General features: G+C 38.5%; 1 protein-coding gene across 6 annotated transcripts in view; it reads right to left on the bottom strand.

The window, feature by feature from the left end:
• TFDP2 (transcription factor Dp-2) overlaps nt 1-20,011 on the bottom strand; it is a 174,309-nt gene that overhangs the window by 121,227 nt on the left and 33,071 nt on the right. For 3 of the 6 annotated variants that reach the window (XM_036849899.1, XM_036849897.1, XM_036849896.1), the window contains exon 2: nt 4,546-4,660. The exons of 1 other annotated variant lie outside the window; for it this stretch is intronic. In XM_036849899.1, coding sequence (XP_036705794.1) covers nt 4,546-4,560 — 15 coding nt within the window. In that variant the 5' untranslated portion in view covers nt 4,561-4,660. Of the gene's footprint in view, nt 1-4,545; nt 4,661-20,011 lie in introns of those variants that run through there. 2 more of the 6 variants (XM_036849903.1, XM_036849900.1) reach the window with 1 other exon arrangement.

A 20,011-nucleotide genomic window follows, 5' to 3' on the forward strand; every position in this document is an offset into this window, starting at 1 on the left:
TTCTTTTCTTTATCTGTACTTTCTAATTTTTCTGTAATGAGTATTATGGCTTACATATTGTTAAAAGATTCTTTGACAAGGCAAAAAATTACACCTCAAATTATCTTTCAAATCCTTTATTGTATACTAAGTGAACTTAAGTGAGAACACATCTGCATTTTTGGTCTAGAAGAGTATCACTGGATACTACATAGTACCTGATAACAATTTTATCCCAGATACAATGAATATATTGCCAGCTCTGCAGAACTTCCTTTTGCAAAATGAAACATCCCACACTCCATGCAGTTCTGGTAGGGCTGTTCATCTTAGAGACTCAAATGTGCTACGACAACACGAGTGGACCCATGACCCACAGTGAAGCAGCAAACCATTTATGGTACCCTACTTCCTTCTCTACAATGACTTGTCTAAGCGTGTGGGCCAAGCAGAGTCAACCAAAGCTCCTCCATGGAATTTGAAATATAAATGCTAGAAAAGAAAAGTTCCCTCTCTTCTTCTGAGATAAGCATTATGAGGCCAATGTAGGCTATTATGCCACCATACAGAGCCAAGAGATGGAAAAAGGGAGACAGAGCCCTGACGCCCATCATTTCCCTGAACCCGGTTGTATTTGAAGCCATAGTACTCCAGACTTTTCAGTTATGCCAATCAACACATTCCACTTTTTGCCTGAAGTGATTCTGAATAGGGTTTCTAACACCTGTAACCATAAGGGACCTAGGATGGCTTGGCTGAGGCAAAACTAACGTTTCACAAAAAACTGTTCTCATAAGAGAAATGCAAAATGAGAAACAGAAACTGAAGATGCAAATATTTGAACGTATGTTTAATAATGCTTCCATAAAACCTGGACAACCTCTTCTATATCTAAGAGTCACTTTTCAGCGGCATGTGACACAATTATCACTCCCCCCCTTCTTGAAACACTGTCTTCACTTGGCTTCCACATCATCAGGGTAACGTTCTTTCCTTCCTTTCTGTCCATTCCTTCAGTGTCCTTTGCTGCCTCTCCTCCTCCCCAGTTGTTGGAGATTCCCTGCGTTCAGACCTTGGTCCTTATGTATTCTCTAGCCACGCATGAACTACATAATCTCATGGAATCATACTGCTTTAAAATAATCAATCTAATATGAAATGACTCCAAAATTTTTAGATCCAGCCCCAAGCTTTCCCCTGAGCTCCAGAGTCATTATTGATCATTATATTAACTGCCTGGCCAATATCTCCACCTGGATGTTTTCAGGTCCCTCAACTTTAATATATTCAAAACAATTTTTGAGTTTGCCACAAAATCCTGTACTTCCCCAAGGGTTCCTCTTCTCATTAAACCGCAAAGGCACTTACCCAGTTACACAAGCCAAATGCTGAGCAATCTTTAACTTCTTCCCTGTCCCCAGATCCTAATTACTCAATAAGTCCTGGTGGCTGTCCCTTCACATACATCCTAGATTCAACCACTTTTCCCCATCTCTAATATCATTACCCCAGCTCAAGTCATCATACTCTGATGTCTGAACTACTGGGACAAGTACCAAATGAGTTCCCCACTTCTACTATGCCCCTCTTCAGTCTGTGCACTCAGCAGCCAGAACAAGCTTTTGAAAATGCTAAGTCAGGACATGAAACCGTCCTCAAAACCTTCAAAGCTCCCCACTGACATTTAGAGCACACGCTGCTCACCCCAGTGTTTGAGGCTCCCCATGACCTGCCTCCTCCCACTCTCCCCGGCTTAATTGCTCCGCTCCGTCTTATCAGCTGGTCCTTTGCTGCTCTTTGAACAACCACACTTTCTCCTGCCTCTACCTGGAACGCTCTTTCCCCAGATATTCACATGGCTGGCTCCTTCTTCTCGCACTGAGACTGAAGAGCATTCTTCTGCCTAAACATCATTTCCCTAAAGAGGACTCTTCTGAACACCTCGCTGAAAGAGATCTCCCTCATCGCTGTCACTTTCTCTCCTCTTACCCTGTTTTACTTTTCTTCGTAACAGTTATCGTTACCTGACATTATATATTTACCATCTTCTCTCACTACACTATGAACCCCAAGAAGGTAGGAGCCCGGAACAGCGTCAGACACTTCTATTTGTTGGAGAGAGGTGGGGAGGGAGGAGATGAGAATGAGTCGCTCATGGCATTGTAAACTGGTATGAGCCTTCCAGTAAGTACCTCGACAAAACATATTAAAAGTCACAAAAATGTTCTTATCTATTGCAGAATGGCTAGTGAACCTGATTAGATGTTTAGTCTACTTCAGTTCTTTCCCACATGCTTCAGCCCAGTCTGAGGCCTGACCTCTCCATGTCCCCAACTCCAGGGAATCAGAAGAGGGTCAGCTCATGACGTAGCCCTTTCCCCCTAGGTTGCTGTAGCAGAAAGAGAAACTGTTTGCATACTCTTTGATTACTTCCAAATATACAAACGAAATAATGGGAGAATAGTTACCACTGGTTCAAATGCTTTGTTACTTTAGGGAAACAACTTTTAATATAGCAAACTGTACATACGGCTAGGAAGATTTAAGGTACATTTTTAAGCCAAAATATACTTGCTAGTTGAATGTTAACCATCTTGTTGCTCAGGATAACTTTTACATTCTCTTTTTTCTAGAGGAGAGAAGAAAATCAAGAAAATATCCTGGAAGAAAATTTCCAATACACAGACTAAAAATTTGCTTCTTCTTTTCCCCAGACAGCACTTAAACGAATATATACAAGAGCCATAGATTAAAGCAGACTACTCTTAATGGATAAAGAAGATGTGGTACATATATATACAATGGAATACTACTCAGCCATAAAAAAGAACAAAATTGGGTCATTTGTAGAGACGTGGATGAACCTAGAGATTGTCATACAGAGTAAGTCAGAAAGTGAAAAACAAATATCACATATTAACCCATATATGTGGAATCTAGAAAAATGGTACAGATGAACCGGTTTGCAAGGCAGAAATAGAGACACAGATGTAGAGAACAAACGTATGGACACCAAGGGGGGAAAGCTGGAACTGGGAGATTGGGATTGACATATATACACTAATATGTATAAAACAGATAACTAATGAGAACCCGCTGTATAGCACAGGGAACTCAACACCACTTCGCTGTACAGCAGAAACTAACACAACACTGTAAAACAAATGTATCCCAATGAAAAAAATTTTTAAAAAGCAGACTACTCCTGATAATTTATGCTAAAAAAATTAATTAGATGATAATGAACCAAAGTCTATATCTGCTTATAGCTACTCATGTGTGTTAAAAGCAAGGTCAACAATGGGAAAATAGAGATAAGTAATCGGGGTGTTTTTCTGGTTTTTGGCTGTTTTTTGTTTGTTTGTTTTTGATGCTCTTCTTTAAATGTATAAGGGGCAGTATCTGGAACTATCTGTCTGGCTCACAAGATCTTTTTATACAATATGACACTTGCCTCGGGTCACAACTAGCCAGACTACTGGCAGCTATCAGGCTGCAGTAGAGCCAGAGGTCCTCCCCAAGGAGTCTGAAATTAGAGCTGACATAGGCAGACAGGATTTGTCAGGCTGCCTGCCCCCATTTCCTTCACCCCTCTCTCTCTCTCTCTGAATAGGCTGGTACTGTAACAAGTAGATCAAGATGCTGACTGAGAACTCAGGAAGATGATTTGCAGAGAGACAGAGTAATGAAGCCAATGCACAGAAACAAATAGAGATGACAAATGGAAACCAAATACTGCTTCGATTCCTGGTAGATTTCGAGTTTCTGGACCCAGATCTTTCTGAGGACCCACTAAATTCCTACTCTTGAATTCTTTGAGACATCCGGTATCTTTATAATAAATTCCCTTTTTGTTTAAGGTAGCCCAAGCTGGTTTCTGTTACCTGTAATCAAATATTCCAACATAATCTGGGAACAGTAATTATAATAAATTATTTCCCTATATGTTGTAGTATTTCTTTTCTGGCATAATCCTTCACCATGACTGGAAATAAATCCATTGATACAGGGTGATAATAAGAATGTAACTTGAAAGGAAGTAGATTCAGAAATGAGAGCCTTAAGCAAAAGAAAAACAGAAATAACTTCTCCAAAAAAACTAAGTCTAATGTTCCCTCAGGAATCATCTCATGGAGGACAGCAAGCTTCTTCTGAACAACATCTGACTGTACACATTTCCAAGAGTATATCCAAAAGAAAAAATGTGAGCCAAAGAAAACAGTGATTTTTCTCAATAATGCCAAGTAAGTCTCCAGCAAGCACCAAAACAAATTTATCACAGCACACAAAACAGGAGGAGTGGGGGGGGCGGTGGGAAACTTTCTGGAGATGGCAATTTTGCAGCTGTTGAGATGGAGCAACCTGGCAGCGATTTGCAACGGCCATGAGAGCACAATATTCAACAGTGTTAAAGTTTACTATCTCATTCTTTGCAGGAACAAAAACAGTGATAAACTAATGCCGGTAAACTGAATTTCATTAATCAGAATGGCAAAGAAAAGATGCATACGAAAAAGTACAACTCATTTTTTAAATACTTACATTTAAAAATTTACAAATACTTACATTTTTTGCCGTCATGTCAAATTGTATTCAATTTAAAATTCTGTAAAGCCATTAAAAAACAAAAAAACAAAACAAAACAAAAAACTTCGTCTTCAATATTCTTTAAAAGAACATCCTGTTAAAGGGAAAAAAGGGAATAATAATGTAATAATAATAATAATAAGCAACATTTATGTCATATTTACTATGTGGCATGCATTGTTCTTGAAATTATCTAAATTAACCCTCACAACAACACTGTGAGATATGTACCATTCTAATTGTCACTTTCCAGATAAAAATTGAGATTTAGAGATGTTAAATAATTTGACCAAATCAACTCAGCTAAGAAGTGACAAAGACTGGGCTGTGAAATATTATACCATGCTGTTTTAGATAATCCACTGAAAGCAACACCAGGGTTCTTGGAGAAACAGCCAATTCCAGCACTGGGCAGGTAATGTATAAGATAAACCTAGAACATTGTATTGTACCTCAAGTAAGTATGGGCTCGAAAAATGATGGAGACGTATCAAAAGTATACAGGAGCCAGCTTAAAGGGTCTACAACTTAAAGGGACAACTTAAGCCAGCTTAAAGGGGAAATTAAGCACCTAAGTATATACTGACAGCAACAGACTATAACAGATTCTAAACCCATTAAATAAAATAATAATCCAGGAGTCCATACTGATAGAAACAAATAACGACGAAGAAGGGAAAGCTCTTCTTTGCAATACAATGCCAACTAATATGTATACAGAAATGAAGCAGTTAGAAAACTACCAATTTGTAAACACTGTGATATTAATGGATTAGGCAAGAATCACCAAAAGATGCTAAAACTAGTAGATGAAAGTTGGTGAGCAAAAGGATATTTACATAGTCTTGAAATATTTCCCTACAAAATACCTCTTAATTCAAATTTTATAGTGCAGAAACCTGGCACATACCACTTCACCCAAGTTGATCAAAGCTACCAAATGACAACCAACAATGAGACAAACCAACATCACGCATCTCCTCAAGTGCACTGCAATGGATACAGTATCACTTCTGAGGTATTTCCCAAAATGTATAATCTAAATCTCATCATGAGGCAGCAACTGAGAAATTCAAATTGAGAGACTTCTATGAAATAATGGCCTGAGCTCTTAAAAAAATATTAGTATCATGAAAGACAAAGGAGGCTTAAAGAAACAGTCCAGATTTTAAAAGACTAAAGTCATATGAAAATTAAATTTAATGTGTGATCCCGGACTGGATTCTGAACCACAAAAAATAATTGCTATGAAGACCATTACTGGGGCAATTGGAGAAATCAAAACATGGTCCACAGGCTGGATAACCGTATTGTTTCATTTCTTGCTTTTGATCAGAGGATTGTGCTCTTTTTTTAAGTAAATGTCCTCATTCTTAGAAAAAATATACCAAAATATTTAGTAGTGAAAGGGTATGATAGGAGCTACTTACTTTCAAATGATGAAAAAATATATATAATCTCTATATATGGAGAAAGTGGGAGTGAGAAAGCATATGTGGCAAAATATTGACAATTGGTGAATCTGGGTGAAGGGTACTCAGGAGGTCTCTGCCTTATTTCTGCAACTTTTATTTTAAAATTATTTCTAAATTAAAACTTTTAGGGGCTTCCCTGGTGGCGCAGCGGTTGAGAATCTACCTGCCAATGCAGGGGACACGGGTTCGAGCCCTGGTCCGGGAAGATCCCACATGCCGCGGAGCAACTAGGCCCGTGCACCACAATTGCTGAGCCTGCGCGTCTGGAGCCTGTGCTCCGCAACAAGAGAGGCCGCGATAGTGAGAGGCCCGCGCACCGCGATGAAGAGTGGCCCCCGCTCGCCGCAACTAGAGAAAGCCCTCGCACAGAAACGAAGACCCAACACAGCCAAAAATAAATAAATAAATTAATTAATTAAAGAAAAAAGAGGCGACTGTTGTAATGACTTAAAATTCTTAAAAAAAAAAAAAAAACTTTTATAAGACATTCAAGGGGAAGGATAAAATAAAATTTCACCTCAAAAAGACCATAAATAATAGGGGCTTAAAGAAATGGAGGCTCCATACGTCCGCCTTCTATGCTAGAATTTGAATCTACAAGTCAAACTGTTGGGGGTTGGGGGGTGGGGAGATGTTTTTACTTTTCAGTAAAGCAATGTAATTTTTCAATGATAAAGAAAACATATATTTAAAAACCCAAGCAAGACCTGAACTACGCCTGTGATTTTTGCTTTCCCACTGTAGCTGCAGATTTGTTCACGTCTGTCATGACCTAATATGAAAATCAAGTTCCTACACTGGAACTGCTTCACATTTATCAGTTATTTATGTCCTCTTCAGTGTTACAAATATGATGTAAATAATGAAGCACAAGTTCCTGACATCCCATTCACCAAACTACCTGACATATTCAAACTAAGGAATTTAAGGCTAAAATGTAAGTATTGCATTTTGAAGATTAATATTTTAAGCAAGTCTGATTTAATAGATCTACATAAAACTCTGTAGCTAACAGATATGAAACATCTCTTTAAGCACAGACTTACAAAATTTGTCCACATACAAAATCACCAACGGAGTAGCAACAAATTTCAGAGACAATATTATACAGATTATGGTCTCTGACCACAATGAAATTGAATTAGGAGTCATTTTTTTCTAAAGTTGTATATTTAGAAAATAAAACTATAGCATTGCTCAAACAATCCATGAATTAGAGAAGGAAATTTAAAATGTTTAGAACTGAATGACAATGAAAACAATAATAAAAAAACAGTAAAGTGCAGCTGAAACAGTACTTAGAAGTAAATTTACATTTCTCTTCATTCATTAAGTAATCAACTTAAAAGCTTTTTAAAAAGATCAGTGGGAACTCAAAGAAAGAAGAAAAGAAACAAAAGAGTAAGAATTAATGAAATAGGGGGCTTCCCTGATGGTGCAGTGGTTCAGAATCTGCCTGCCAGTGCAGGGGACAAGGGTTCGATTCCTGGTCCGGGAAGATCCCACATGCCGAGGAACAACTAAGCCCGTGTGCCACAACTACTGAAGCCTGCGCTCCACAACAAGAGAAGCCACCTCAATGAGAAGCCCAGGCACCGCAAAGAAGAGTAGCCCCCGCTCACCGCAACTAGAGAAAGCACACGCACAGCAACAAAGACCCAACGCAGCCATAAATAAATTAATTTTAAAAAAAGGAATTAATTAAATAGGAGAAAAAATCAAAATAACAACTGGTTCTAAGTGTCCTGCTTGAAGTAGACATCTAATAAGCAGCAGTGCAGCAGAGTGAAAAGAGCATGCTTTTTTTTTTTTTTTTTTTTTTTTTTAATTTTATTTATTTATTTATTTATTTATTTATGGCTGAGTTGGGTCTTCGTTTCTGTGCGAGGGCTTTCTCTAGTTGCGGCAAGCGGGGGCCACTCTTCATCGCGGTGCGCAGGCCTCTCACCATCGTGGCCTCTCCCGTTGCGGAGCACAGGCTCCAGACGCGCAGGCTCAGTAGTTGTGGCTCACGGGCCTAGTTGCTCCGCGGCATGTGGGATCTTCCCAGACCAGGGCTCGAACCCGTGTCCCCTGCATTGGCGGGCAGATTCTTAACCACTGCGCCACCTGGGAAGCCCTGATTTTTTTCTTTTTTTTTTTTTTAACTTAGGCTCAGTCTGAGCTCTGACACTTATTAGCTGTGTGACCTTGAACAGGTGACTTAACCTCTTTGAGCGTCAGTGTCCTCATTTGAAAAATAGGTATACAGAGTTTTTCAGGGTTATATTAGTGAAACAGGAGGGAAGGGGGCAGGGCACAACCTTTGAAAGAATGGCATAGCCCTTGAGGTTATGACATAAAACAGGTTAGAACCAATTAGGTCCAAGAGGACAGAAGATTCGACTTCTAGGAGACCTTGAGCCTCATTACATGCCCACTGTAATACATTAGCATATGCTAAGTGACACACCCACAGGCACCATGACAGTTCTGAGGCCAACCATAAAAGGCCAAAAAGTGGACAGTGGTGGCCTAATTCCTGGAAATCTCCGTCCCTTCTCCAAGAGAGTTGGAATAATCCTCCCACTCGTTAGCCTATGAAATCACTCAGCCCATAAAAACTAACCACTCCATATTTTGGGGCCTCTTGCCTTCTGAGATGGTCCACACTCTGTCCGTGGAGTGTGTTTCCCCCAGGGCCATTCTCACCTTTTCAGATGGACCACATTCTGTTTACAGAATGTGTACCTCTCTAAATAAATCCACTTCTTACCTATCACTTTGCCTCTCACTAAATTCTTTCTGTGACGAGACATAAAGAACATGAGCTTCATTACATCCTGAGACCAGATGTGTGATCTCAATTAAAAGACAGTGGGTTTAAGTCCCAGTCTGGGTTTTGGCCGGCTTTGAGTCCCAACTCATGGGTTCAAGTCCCAGTCTGGGTTTTGGCTGGGTCTGAGTCCCGACTCGTGGGTTCAAGTCCCAACACAGGTTTTGGCCGGGTTTGAGTCCCAGCCCATGAGTTCGAGTCCCAGTCTGGATTTTGGCTGGGTTTGAGTCCTGATTTGTGGGTTCAAGTCCCAATCTGGGACTCGAGTCCCATCTGAGTTGTGCTGTTTCATTAGGAGTAAGTTAGATACATTGTGTCAAAGTGAAAGGCAACAGATCACCCAAGCCAGTGTAACAAATGTCCTCCAATTTATAAATACATAAACACTGAACACTCCAAACAGCCAAAAAAAATCAGTTTTAAATATTTTTTAGATGGTCTTATGACCTATTGAAATATAGTTATAACAACAACAACAAAATAAACTCTTTTCTACCCAAAGTACTTGCTAAATTTTAGAAACCTGCTGTATCTACCTAAGGCAGATCCTGTTGCCTACCCAATATCATTTTCCTCTTCCTCCTTAGGAGAAGCTGAAGGTAGCAATAAGCCCAACTGAAACTACTACATTGTGTCTCCCCCTCAGATGGGTTGACCATGACGTAATTCCAGCCAATGAAATAGAAGCAGACCATCAATGGGCTCGGCTGCTAGATTCAGCTGGTAAATGCCGTCTTCCCCCTCCCCATGTCTTCACTTCCAGAGCATGGTTGTTAATGGCTAGTGCTCCTTGTTTCCATGCATCTGCTCCCTTATTATACTCAGTGTTCAGTACGGGATTATATTTCCTAAGGGCCAGGCTGTTGAGTGACACTGTTACTCAGGCAAACAAGAAGAAATTAACAGGGTGTTACTATTTGAACATACTGTAACAGGAGGCAACCAATAAAAATACTTCGTAGCCACATTAATTGAGCTTAATAAGACAAAACATAATTTTGTTTAGTATTCCCTTTGCATCTTCTCACCAAAGATAAGCATAAACTGCAACCTCTAAATGTTACCTAAATGATAAAAGTCTGAAATAGAGCCAGAGTACATGAATATCTTGAGCACATTTACATTAATATCTCTGTGCCTCAATCTCTTCATCTACAAAATAGTATTAGTACATCTACTTAATTAAATGAGTCAAGACATGGAAAATAATTAGGACACTGCCTAGCAAAAGGTAATCAATGTAAAAGAAAAAAGTGGTTCACTGACTCATGACAAATTAAGGTTTCTTCCTCCAAAATAAATACTTAATTCACATATAGTTGAAGTGATAAATACCACAACATTTAAATGTGGTAAAATGTTACTAAAACATTTAAATGTGGTAAAATGCTATTACATTTAAATCCAAGTTTAAAGCAGAAAAAACAAGTGTTTAACCGTGGTTAAGAAAAACTCATCTAAAATTAACAAGAGTCAGCAATAACTTCATTCATTAATTTATCTATCTATCCAGCATTTACTGAATACCCACTATGGGCAAAACACAAATCCAGGTACTGGAGATCTCCTAGTAGATGACAGAAACAGGAAGCATAAACCTTCAAGTGTAATTTAAATGATATAAAATTACATTAAGATAAATGTTATAAAAAGAAATGGGATTGCAACAGACATCTTCAATTAAAAATGAAGAAGTATGCTGTACTGGCTTTGAGTGATAGCCTATAACCTTTTAATTAAAAATATACATTTCTAAGTATTTTTAAAGTTTTTATCTTTCTTTTACACTGTCTTCAATCTAAAATCATTTGCAGTATATGACTTAAATCAAGGGCCTAGAGAGTAAATAAATGCAGCACTGAATGTTTCAAGAAACTGCCATCTTTGGCAGTACTGGTGATTCTCAAAGATAAACCAGTCATGTGCACTGATGCCTTATGTTTCATCCCGACTCAACAATTGTACTGTTCTTTCTGTCACCATGCTCTGCTGTTGGTTAAAAAAATAAGTCAGATTTCTTCTTCCAGCTTCATGAACACATTATGTCAAGCTCAAAAAGTCAATCTTAGTGACCTCACCATCTGCCATGATCTCTTGTCAGACTCAGACAATTCAACTCCCACAGATGGTCTCAAAATGCAAGCCCCTTTCCTTTCCAATCACAACTTAGCAGCTGTGGGCACAAAGCCTTCTAAATTGGTACAACATTAATCAAAATATAAGGAAGAAAGCAAAAATAATTATGAATACATTTACAGAACTAACATCACTTGAATCGGGGTTTGTAGACTTTCTCACACTGCTGAAAAAGATGTTACTAAAAATTAAATTTCAGCAAAGCCAGCATATTTCAATGGAAGGCAATAGTAATTTTAAATACATGCTCACGTTTCAAAGTTTGGAAAATATACACAACAATAAAACAGATAACAAATAGCAGCCATAATCCCACCTCTGAAAGGCAACTATCATAAGTTTTTGACATAACTTTCTTCAGTATTCTCTTTCTGCACTCTAACTTTTGATAAATGGTATTAATTAGAAGATATTTTCATAAAAAGTGACAGTATGTAACTTTTTCTTAGGTGATGAGCGTATCTAAGTGCTTCACCTATATAATCTCATTCAATTCATATCACAACTCTATCAGGTAAATGTTATTACTGTTCGCATCTTACAAATGACAAAACTGAGCTTTAGAGAGTTGAAGTAATTTGCCCAGTTAATCAACTGTGTAAAATGGCAATGCCAGAATATGAAGCCAGGATCTTAGACCAGCAGACATGTTCTTAACTACTATGCTAATTTGTAAAATATATTTGCCTTGAGATACAATAAATATATCCTCAAAATAGAACAAAATAGGGCTTCCCTGGTGGCGCAGTGGTTGGGAGTCCGCCTGCCAATGCAGGGGACACGGGTTCGAGCCCTGGTCTGGGAGGATCCCACGTGCGGTGGAGCGGCTGGGCCCATGTGCCACAACTACTGAGCCTGCATTGTAGAGCCCGTGAGCCGCAACTACTGAGGCCTACACGCCTAGAGCCCATGCTCCGCAGCGGGAGAGGCCACCGCAATGAGAAGCCCGCACACCGCAACCAAGAGTGGCCCCCGCTAGCCTCAACTGGAGAAAGCCCGTGCACAGCAATGAAGACCCAGTGCAACCAAAAAAATAAATACATAAAATAAATAAGTTCAAACAATAAATAAATAATAAATAAATAAATAAAACAGAATACATAATTACTATTACAATAAATCCATATATAAAAGGATAACTTATTATACCAAAAGAATTATTTTCAGGGCTTCCCTGGTGGCGCAGTGGTTAAGATATAGTACAAATCATATATCATTGGGTCAGGTTTTTCCCCTTTTTAAAGGTTCTTTATTTAAATTTCAGTATTAAATTTACATTTATTTTTCTGGGTAGGTAGTAAACTTCCTCATTTTTTTTATAGCTATATAGTATTCCTTTACATTGTTACACCATAACTTATGTCACTAGTCCCCTACTGATGGACATTTAGATTTCCTACATTTCTACACTGGTGACAGTAATCACAATTTAGTGACTCAATCCTCAATGTCTGATCTGCTCTCTGACCACCGGGCCAGCTCTGTGTTGAACCACTTTCCCATATCCTTCTCTCATCTAGGTCCACTGGCCTTCCCGTCCGTTCTTCAAAGACAGGCTGCTCCTGCCTCAGGGCCTCTGCACATGCTGTCCTCTCTGCCTGGAGCTTTCCCCAGCAGTTAACACTCCGTCCTTCAGATCTCTTCTCAAATGTCACTTTCTCAGGGAAAACTGTCCTTCTCCCACTACCCAGACTAGGTCAGGAGTCTCCAGTTAATGCTCTCCTACCTTCTCCTTTCATAGTACACATCTGGTTGTCATTATCTATTTATTTGTGTGATTATCAGATTGTGGCCCATCTCTACAACTAAGGAGCAAATCCTATGAGGGCAGGGACCCTATCTATTTTGTTTGTTTGTCTTTTGGCCGCATCACACGCCTTGCAGGATCTTAGCTCCCTGACCTGGGATAGAACCCAGGCCCTCGGAGTGAGAGCACAGAGTCCTAACCACTGGACCTCCAGGGAATTCCCAACCCTAACCATTTTGTTCACTTATTATATATCCAGTGTCTGGCACATGGTTGGAACTCAAGAAATATTTGTTTTTTGTTTGCTTTTTAAGAAATATTCATTAAATTAATTATGTACTCAATATTTTATTTATTTTCATGCTTTAATAATATATGATAATCTCATTTAATATGACTTGGTAGCAGAAAATGAGAAAACATATGAACATTGAACACATTCACACATCCGAAATGCCACTAAGCTACATAGCAGAATGTTGTGTCACTTTCCTGTCATGAACAAAAAGTGTTTTGGAGCCAGCATTATATCTGTGTTCATTAATTTCAAAAAATGTTATCATGGGAAAAATTTTATAATAGAGTATATTTAATTTCACTCATGTTTAAGGTGAAAAGAACAGTAGGCAAAAGTTAACTTTTCTTTTTTTTTTTTGGCTGCGCCGGGTCTTAGTTGCGGCACACGGGATCTTCGTTGTGGCACCTGGGTCTTTAATTGCAGCACGCGGACTTCTTAGTTGCACCATGCAGACTTCTTAGTTGCGGCACGCACTCTTAGTTGAGGCATGCGGACTTCTTAGTTGCGGCATGCGGACTTCTTAGTTGCGGCACGCACACTTAGTTGAGGCATGCGGACTTCTTAGTTGCAACATGAGAACTCTTTGTTGTGGCATGCATGCGGGATCTAATTCCCTGACCAGGGATTGAAGCCGGGCCGCCTGCATTGGGAGTGCAGAGTCTTACCCACTGGACCACCAGGGAAGTCCCAAGAGTTAAAATTTACAAGCTGCCCTTCTAAGAAACCATCAACATCTTACACTTCAAAAGAAAAAGATAATTGCTTTTATGTTCATTGCTCACCTTTTTTAATTGAAAAAAAATGTGTCCAGGTTTACATAAGCTTTCACCCAGGACGCTACAAAATGATAAAAACTGGTTAATACTACAAGCAATCAGTAACAACTTTTAACAGTCTTCTACATATGTGCAGGGAAATTACAAATAATGTTGTCTGAGCACTACTCATTGGTTCACTTATTCAGTAAATACTGATTGACTGCCTGCTGCTTGTCAAACAGTAGGCTGAGCATTAAAGATACTTCGAGAAACAATGACACGGTCCCTACTTTCATGGAGCCTACATTTTAACTCTGAAGGTAGGCATTCAACAATGTTTCCCAATTAACTATGTAATTACAATTACTGTAAGTGCTACTACAGAGGCAAAAAAAAAAAGATGCGAAGAAAGCACGTACAATAAGGGTCTGGAACTCTGGTGGTTTTAGAGAAGATTCCTCTGAGGAAGTGAAGTTTGAGCTGAGCTCAACAGACAAACAGAGTAAACCACTGGCAAAGAGAGAGGGGGACCTCACAGCCAGAGGGTGCAAACATCACAGGGGAATGCTCAGAGGAAGAAAAACATATGGCAAGTTCCAGTAGCTGAAGGAAGATCTATGTACCTGAAAACAAAGGGCAAGACGAGGAAAGACTGAGAGAGAAGGTTGGAGCCCCAATCATGCAGGACATTACTTTTTTCTTTTCTTTTTAATTAAATTAGTGGGAAGCCTTGGAAAGATTTTAAGAGCCGAACATCTGAACCAGAGATACTAAATTACATTCACCAAAGATTAAGTACAAATTACGTGCATTCTAATTCTTTAAAAACTGGTAATATCACCTATAATATTCTTTAATTCTTTGGTAACTGAAATATTCACTCACTTCTTGACTATACCAGGTAGGTGTATGTTCATCATCTACAATTCATTTATCTAACAAACACCTTACCCTATTAGAACAAAACTCAAAGCTCAGAAATAAGCCAAAAAAAAAAAAAGTCCCCAGCTCTCAAATTAGCTTTCATAAAACCTATGCACTTGTCAGTAACTCAAGTACATAGGCCTTTCTTCACTTGATTGATTTTATTTAAAATAGAATTCTCAGTAAATTTGCTTATCTTGATTTTCAGGCTTCAAGCCAATTATACTCAGTAGAAAGGATGTGCATATCAGGGAGCAAATGGGTTAGGCACTGCTATAGATGAGTACATTGACAAAGTAATTGACAACTGGCAGCTTAATACTAAGGAAAACTAGACATATTATTATATTTTACCAAGTAAATTCACTGAAACAGAATTTCCCTTGGGAGTTCCCTGGTGGTCCAGTGGTTAAGACTCTGCACTTTCACTGCCATGGCCCGGGTTCAATCCCTGGTTGGGGAACTAAGATCCCGCAAACCATGTGGCACCGCAAAAAAAAAAAAAAAAAAAAATTCCTCCCTCATTCCCTGGCAAAACCGCATTAATGACATGGTCTTATACAAGCTTTCACAATAAAACCTAAGGAATACTATTGTTTAAAACATTTTCATAGATCATAACATTTATTATTTGTTCTTAATTACAGAAAACAAAAGTCTAAGAGAGAAAACTTATTTCTGCCCTGACCAAACAAGCAACATCAGAAGAAATTACCCAAATTTAGAAAAAAATCACATTTCAAGATCCTGCCAAGAACCTAACAGAAAGGTTCTTTTATCAAGTGGTACAAGCCAAATTTTAAACCATTAATCAATTTATGCACAATGCATGGATTAGATCACCTGTTGTCCATATGCTCTTTAGCAAAGTCTTATTTCCAGATAAATGTAGCTCAAGATAAGTAATACAAATGTTAAGATTTATCCCTACTTGATACATCACAACAGCCTAGGTGAGTTTTTAAAACATCATTTGGGTATTAATATAATTTACAAAGTATTGTACAAGTAACTATGCAAGTGTAAAATGTTCAATTCACCTAAGGGTCCAAGAAGAAAAGAAAAATGGAGGCAATCAAAAGGAAGCAACTGACTATATAAAATAGGTAACCAATGAGAACCTACTGTACAGCACAGGGAACTCTACTCAATGCTCTGTAGTGACCTAAATGGGAAGGAAATCTAAAAGAGTGGACATACGTATATGTATAACTGATTCACTTTGCTGTACAGTAAAAACTAACACAACATTGTAAAGCAACTATACTCCAATAAAATTAATTTTTAAAAAAGCTAAAAAAAAGGAAGCAATCAGTGAAGAAAACAGCACAGTTTCTAATCCTCATTTAAAACAGCACTGTTCTTATGTAAATACTTCATCTATATCCAAATGGAAATGAAACAATTTTATATCCAGCATCATCACAAGAGCTACTTACTATATAATTACCCAAAATAACCTACAGAATAGTCAGTACCTCCATTTTACAGGAGGGAAAACTTAGTCAGCTTAAATAACTTGCACAAGGTAATATACAACCAAAATTTGCAATTAAGTTACTACATACATGTTCCATGATATCATAAAAAGATGAGTTCCAAGCAGTTTTCATTTTAAAGTAATTTAAGATTTTAAAAACATTTAAGAAAGTTTGTATTGTACATAAATGTTGAAGAATATAAACTATTATATAGTTTTAAATGATCTAAAATTGACTTCTGTATACTTCAATAAAAGTTAATTTAAAAAAACTAACACAACATTGTGAATCAACTCTACTCCAATAAGAATTAATAAAAATTTAATTAATTAATTAATTAAATAAAAGCGACTTCTAGAAAAATGGCAGAGTATAAGAACATTTGTCTTGGGACTTCCCTGGAGGTCCAGCGATTAAGACTCCACACTCCCAATGCAGGGGGCCCAGCTTCAATCCCTGGTCAGGGAACTAGATCTCGCACGCCACAACTAAGAGCCTACATGCTGCAACTGAAGAGCCTGCATGTGACAACAAAGATCCCGCATGCCGCCACTAAGACCCAGCACAGCGAAATAAATAAATAAATAAATAAATTTTTTGAGAAAAAGAACATTTGTCTTATTTATATGAGCCCTCTATCCACTTAGAGCTATCACATAACATATTTTTAATTTAATACTGGTTTAAAAATTAATTAATTTTTTAAAAGAAGATAGCCAGAAAGTACAAAAAGGTGTACAGCGAAATGTTATTCTCCTGATGTTGTTGCCCCATCTGCCCCATTTATACCCCTGCATGGACAGCCAAAGTACTTTGTTTCTACTGTATCTGCCCCAGATTTCTTTTAAGCACATACAAGTAATACGAAACATTCTAGTTTTCCCATTTTTAAAAAAGCTGAGTATTTAGTAGTATATCTTGCTTTATTACACTTAATATAGCACTGAGATCTTGTCAAATCGGTACAAAGAGAATATCTTCATTCCCTTTTACAACTGCCTAATATGCTGTTATATGACATTATTTAACCAGTTACTCTTGCTGGAATTTGGGTTTCCAATCTTTTGCTATTACGAACAATGGTTCAGTGAATAATTTTATGTAAGTTTGTGTGTGGAATTCTTTGATCTAATAATATAAGCATTTTTAGAGATATTGCTAAATTGTCCTCCATAAGTGGACAAATTTGCACTCCAACCAGTCGCACATAAAAGTACTCATTTCTCCATAGCCTCCCCAGTACAGAGTGTGTATTAGTGTGTTTACTCAATAGGTTTTTAAAATGGCATTTGCTTGCAATTTTATTTTGTTCTTTTACAGGGTTTGACTCTCATTACCTGTCTACTTTTCCATTTGAACTTTGCAGTATGCATGTCCAGTTACGGGGGAAAAAAAAAAAACAGCTTGTCAGTGTTTTTATTGGATGTCAATCCTCCCTAAATTAATTTAATTTATAAGTTTCACATCTTAAAAATGTTGAGTCTTCTTATCTAAGAACATAGTATATATTTCCATTTATTCAAATTTATTTCTGTGCCCCTCAAGGGTATTTAAATTTTGTCCTTATACAGGTGTTATGAGTTGAACTGTGTCCCCCCAAAAGATGTATTCAAGTCCTAACCCCTAGTACCTATGAATGTGACCTTATTTGGAAATGGCGTCTTTGCAGATGTAATCGAGTTAAGATGAGGTCATACTGGCATTAGGGTGAGCCCTAACCCAATATGACCTGTGATCTGATTAGAAAGGAAGTGATACAAAGACATAACGGGGACTTCCCAGGTGGTCCAGTGGTTAACAATCCATCTGCCAATGCAGGGGGCAAGGGTTCGATCCCTGGTCCAGGAAGATCCCACATGCCACGGGGCAACTAAGCCCGTGTGCCACAACTACTGAGCCCTCATGCCACAACTACTGAAGCCCACACTCCTAGAGCCCATGCTCTGCAACAAGAGAAGCCACCACAATGAGACACCCATGCACCGCAACGAAGCATAGCCCCCCGCTCGCCGCAACTAGAGAAAGCCCACACGCAACAACAAAGACCCAGCGCAGCCAAAAAAAACACAAAGACACAACGGGAAGTTGGCCAGGTGAAGAAAGATGCAAAGACTGGAGTTAGGCTGCCATAATCAAGAAATGCCGAAGCTGAAAAAGGCAAGGAAGGCCCCTTCCCTAAAGGCTTCAGAGGAAGAGTGATCCTGACACCTTGATCTCAGACTTCTAGTGTGCAGAACAGTGAGAGAATCAATTTCTTTTGTTATAAGCCATCCAATGTGTGGTACTTTGTTATGGCAGCCCTAGGAAACTGATACAGTAGGTTTTACACATTTCCTGTTATAGTTATTCCTAGGTTTTTTATTTTTGGTTTGGGAGTTTTTTTTTAAGTTGGTTGTTATTCCTATTAGACATGGAATTCTCCATCATATCTTCCAAGCTTTTTGTACATAAGAAAGTTATGGGGCTTCCCTGGTGGCGCAGTGGTTAAGAATCCGCCTGCCAATGCAGGGGACACGAGTTCGAGCCCTGGTCCCGGAAGATCCCACATGCCGCGGAGCAGCTGGGCCCGTGAGCCACAGTTACTGAGCCTGCGCGTCTGGAGCCTGTGCTCCACAACAAGAGAGGCCGCGATAGTGAGAGGCCCACGCACCGCGATGAAGAGGGGCCCCCACTTGACACAACTGGAGAAAGCCTTCGCACAGAAACAAAGACCGAACACAGCCATAAATAAATAAATAAATAAAATTTAAAAGAGATAAGCAAAACATTCTCTCTATAAATTTGATCTTTAAAATATTTGCAAACGTATCAACGGACAAAGGATTAATCTCCAAAATATATAAACAGCTCATTCAGCTCAATATTAAAGAAACAAACACCCCAATCCAAAAATGGGCAGAAGACCTAAATAGACATTTCTCCAAAGAAGACATACAGACGGCCACGAAGCACATGAAAAGATGCTCAACATCACTAACTATTAGAGAAATGCAAATCAAAACTACGAGGTATCACCTCACACCAGTTAGAATGGGCATCATCAGAAAATCTACAAACAACAAATGCAGGAGAGGGTGTGGAGAAAAGGGAACCCTCTTGCACTGTTGGTGGGAATGTAAATTGATACAGCCACTATGGAGAACAATATGGAGGCTCCTTAAAAAACTAAAAATAGAATTACCATATGACCCAGCAATCCCACTACTGGGCATATACCCAGAGAAAACCGTAATTCAAAGACACATGCACCCGAATGTTCATTGCAGCACTATTTACAATAGCCAGGTCATGGAAGCAACCTAAATGCCCATCAACAGACGAACGGATAAAGAAGTTGTGGTACATATATACAATGGAATATTACTCAGCCATAAAATGGAGCGAAATTGAGTCAATTGTTGAGACGTGGATGGATCTAGAGACTGTCATACAGAGTGAAGTAAGTCAGAAAGAGAAAAACAAATATCGTATATTAACGCATGTATGTGGAACCTAGAAAAAGGGTACAGATGAACCAGTTTGCAGGGCAGAAGTTGAGACACAGATGTAGAGAGCAGACATATGGACACCAAGGGGGGGAAAACTGCGGTGGGGTGGGGATGGTGGTGTGCTGAATTGGGCGATTGGGATTGACATGTATACACTGATGTGTATAAAATTGATGACTAATAAGAACTTGCAGTATAAAAAAACAAACAAACAAAACAACTAATACTAAACTTTCATTGGGTTATTTGTATGGAAGTATGTTAATATAAATGTTTCAGACATTACATGAAATTTCTAAAAAATTTATATGTTCTGGTATAAT

This window comes from Balaenoptera musculus, chromosome 4, assembly GCF_009873245.2.
Source record: "Balaenoptera musculus isolate JJ_BM4_2016_0621 chromosome 4, mBalMus1.pri.v3, whole genome shotgun sequence".
In the NCBI taxonomy this organism is placed as follows: Eukaryota; Metazoa; Chordata; class Mammalia; order Artiodactyla; family Balaenopteridae; genus Balaenoptera; species Balaenoptera musculus.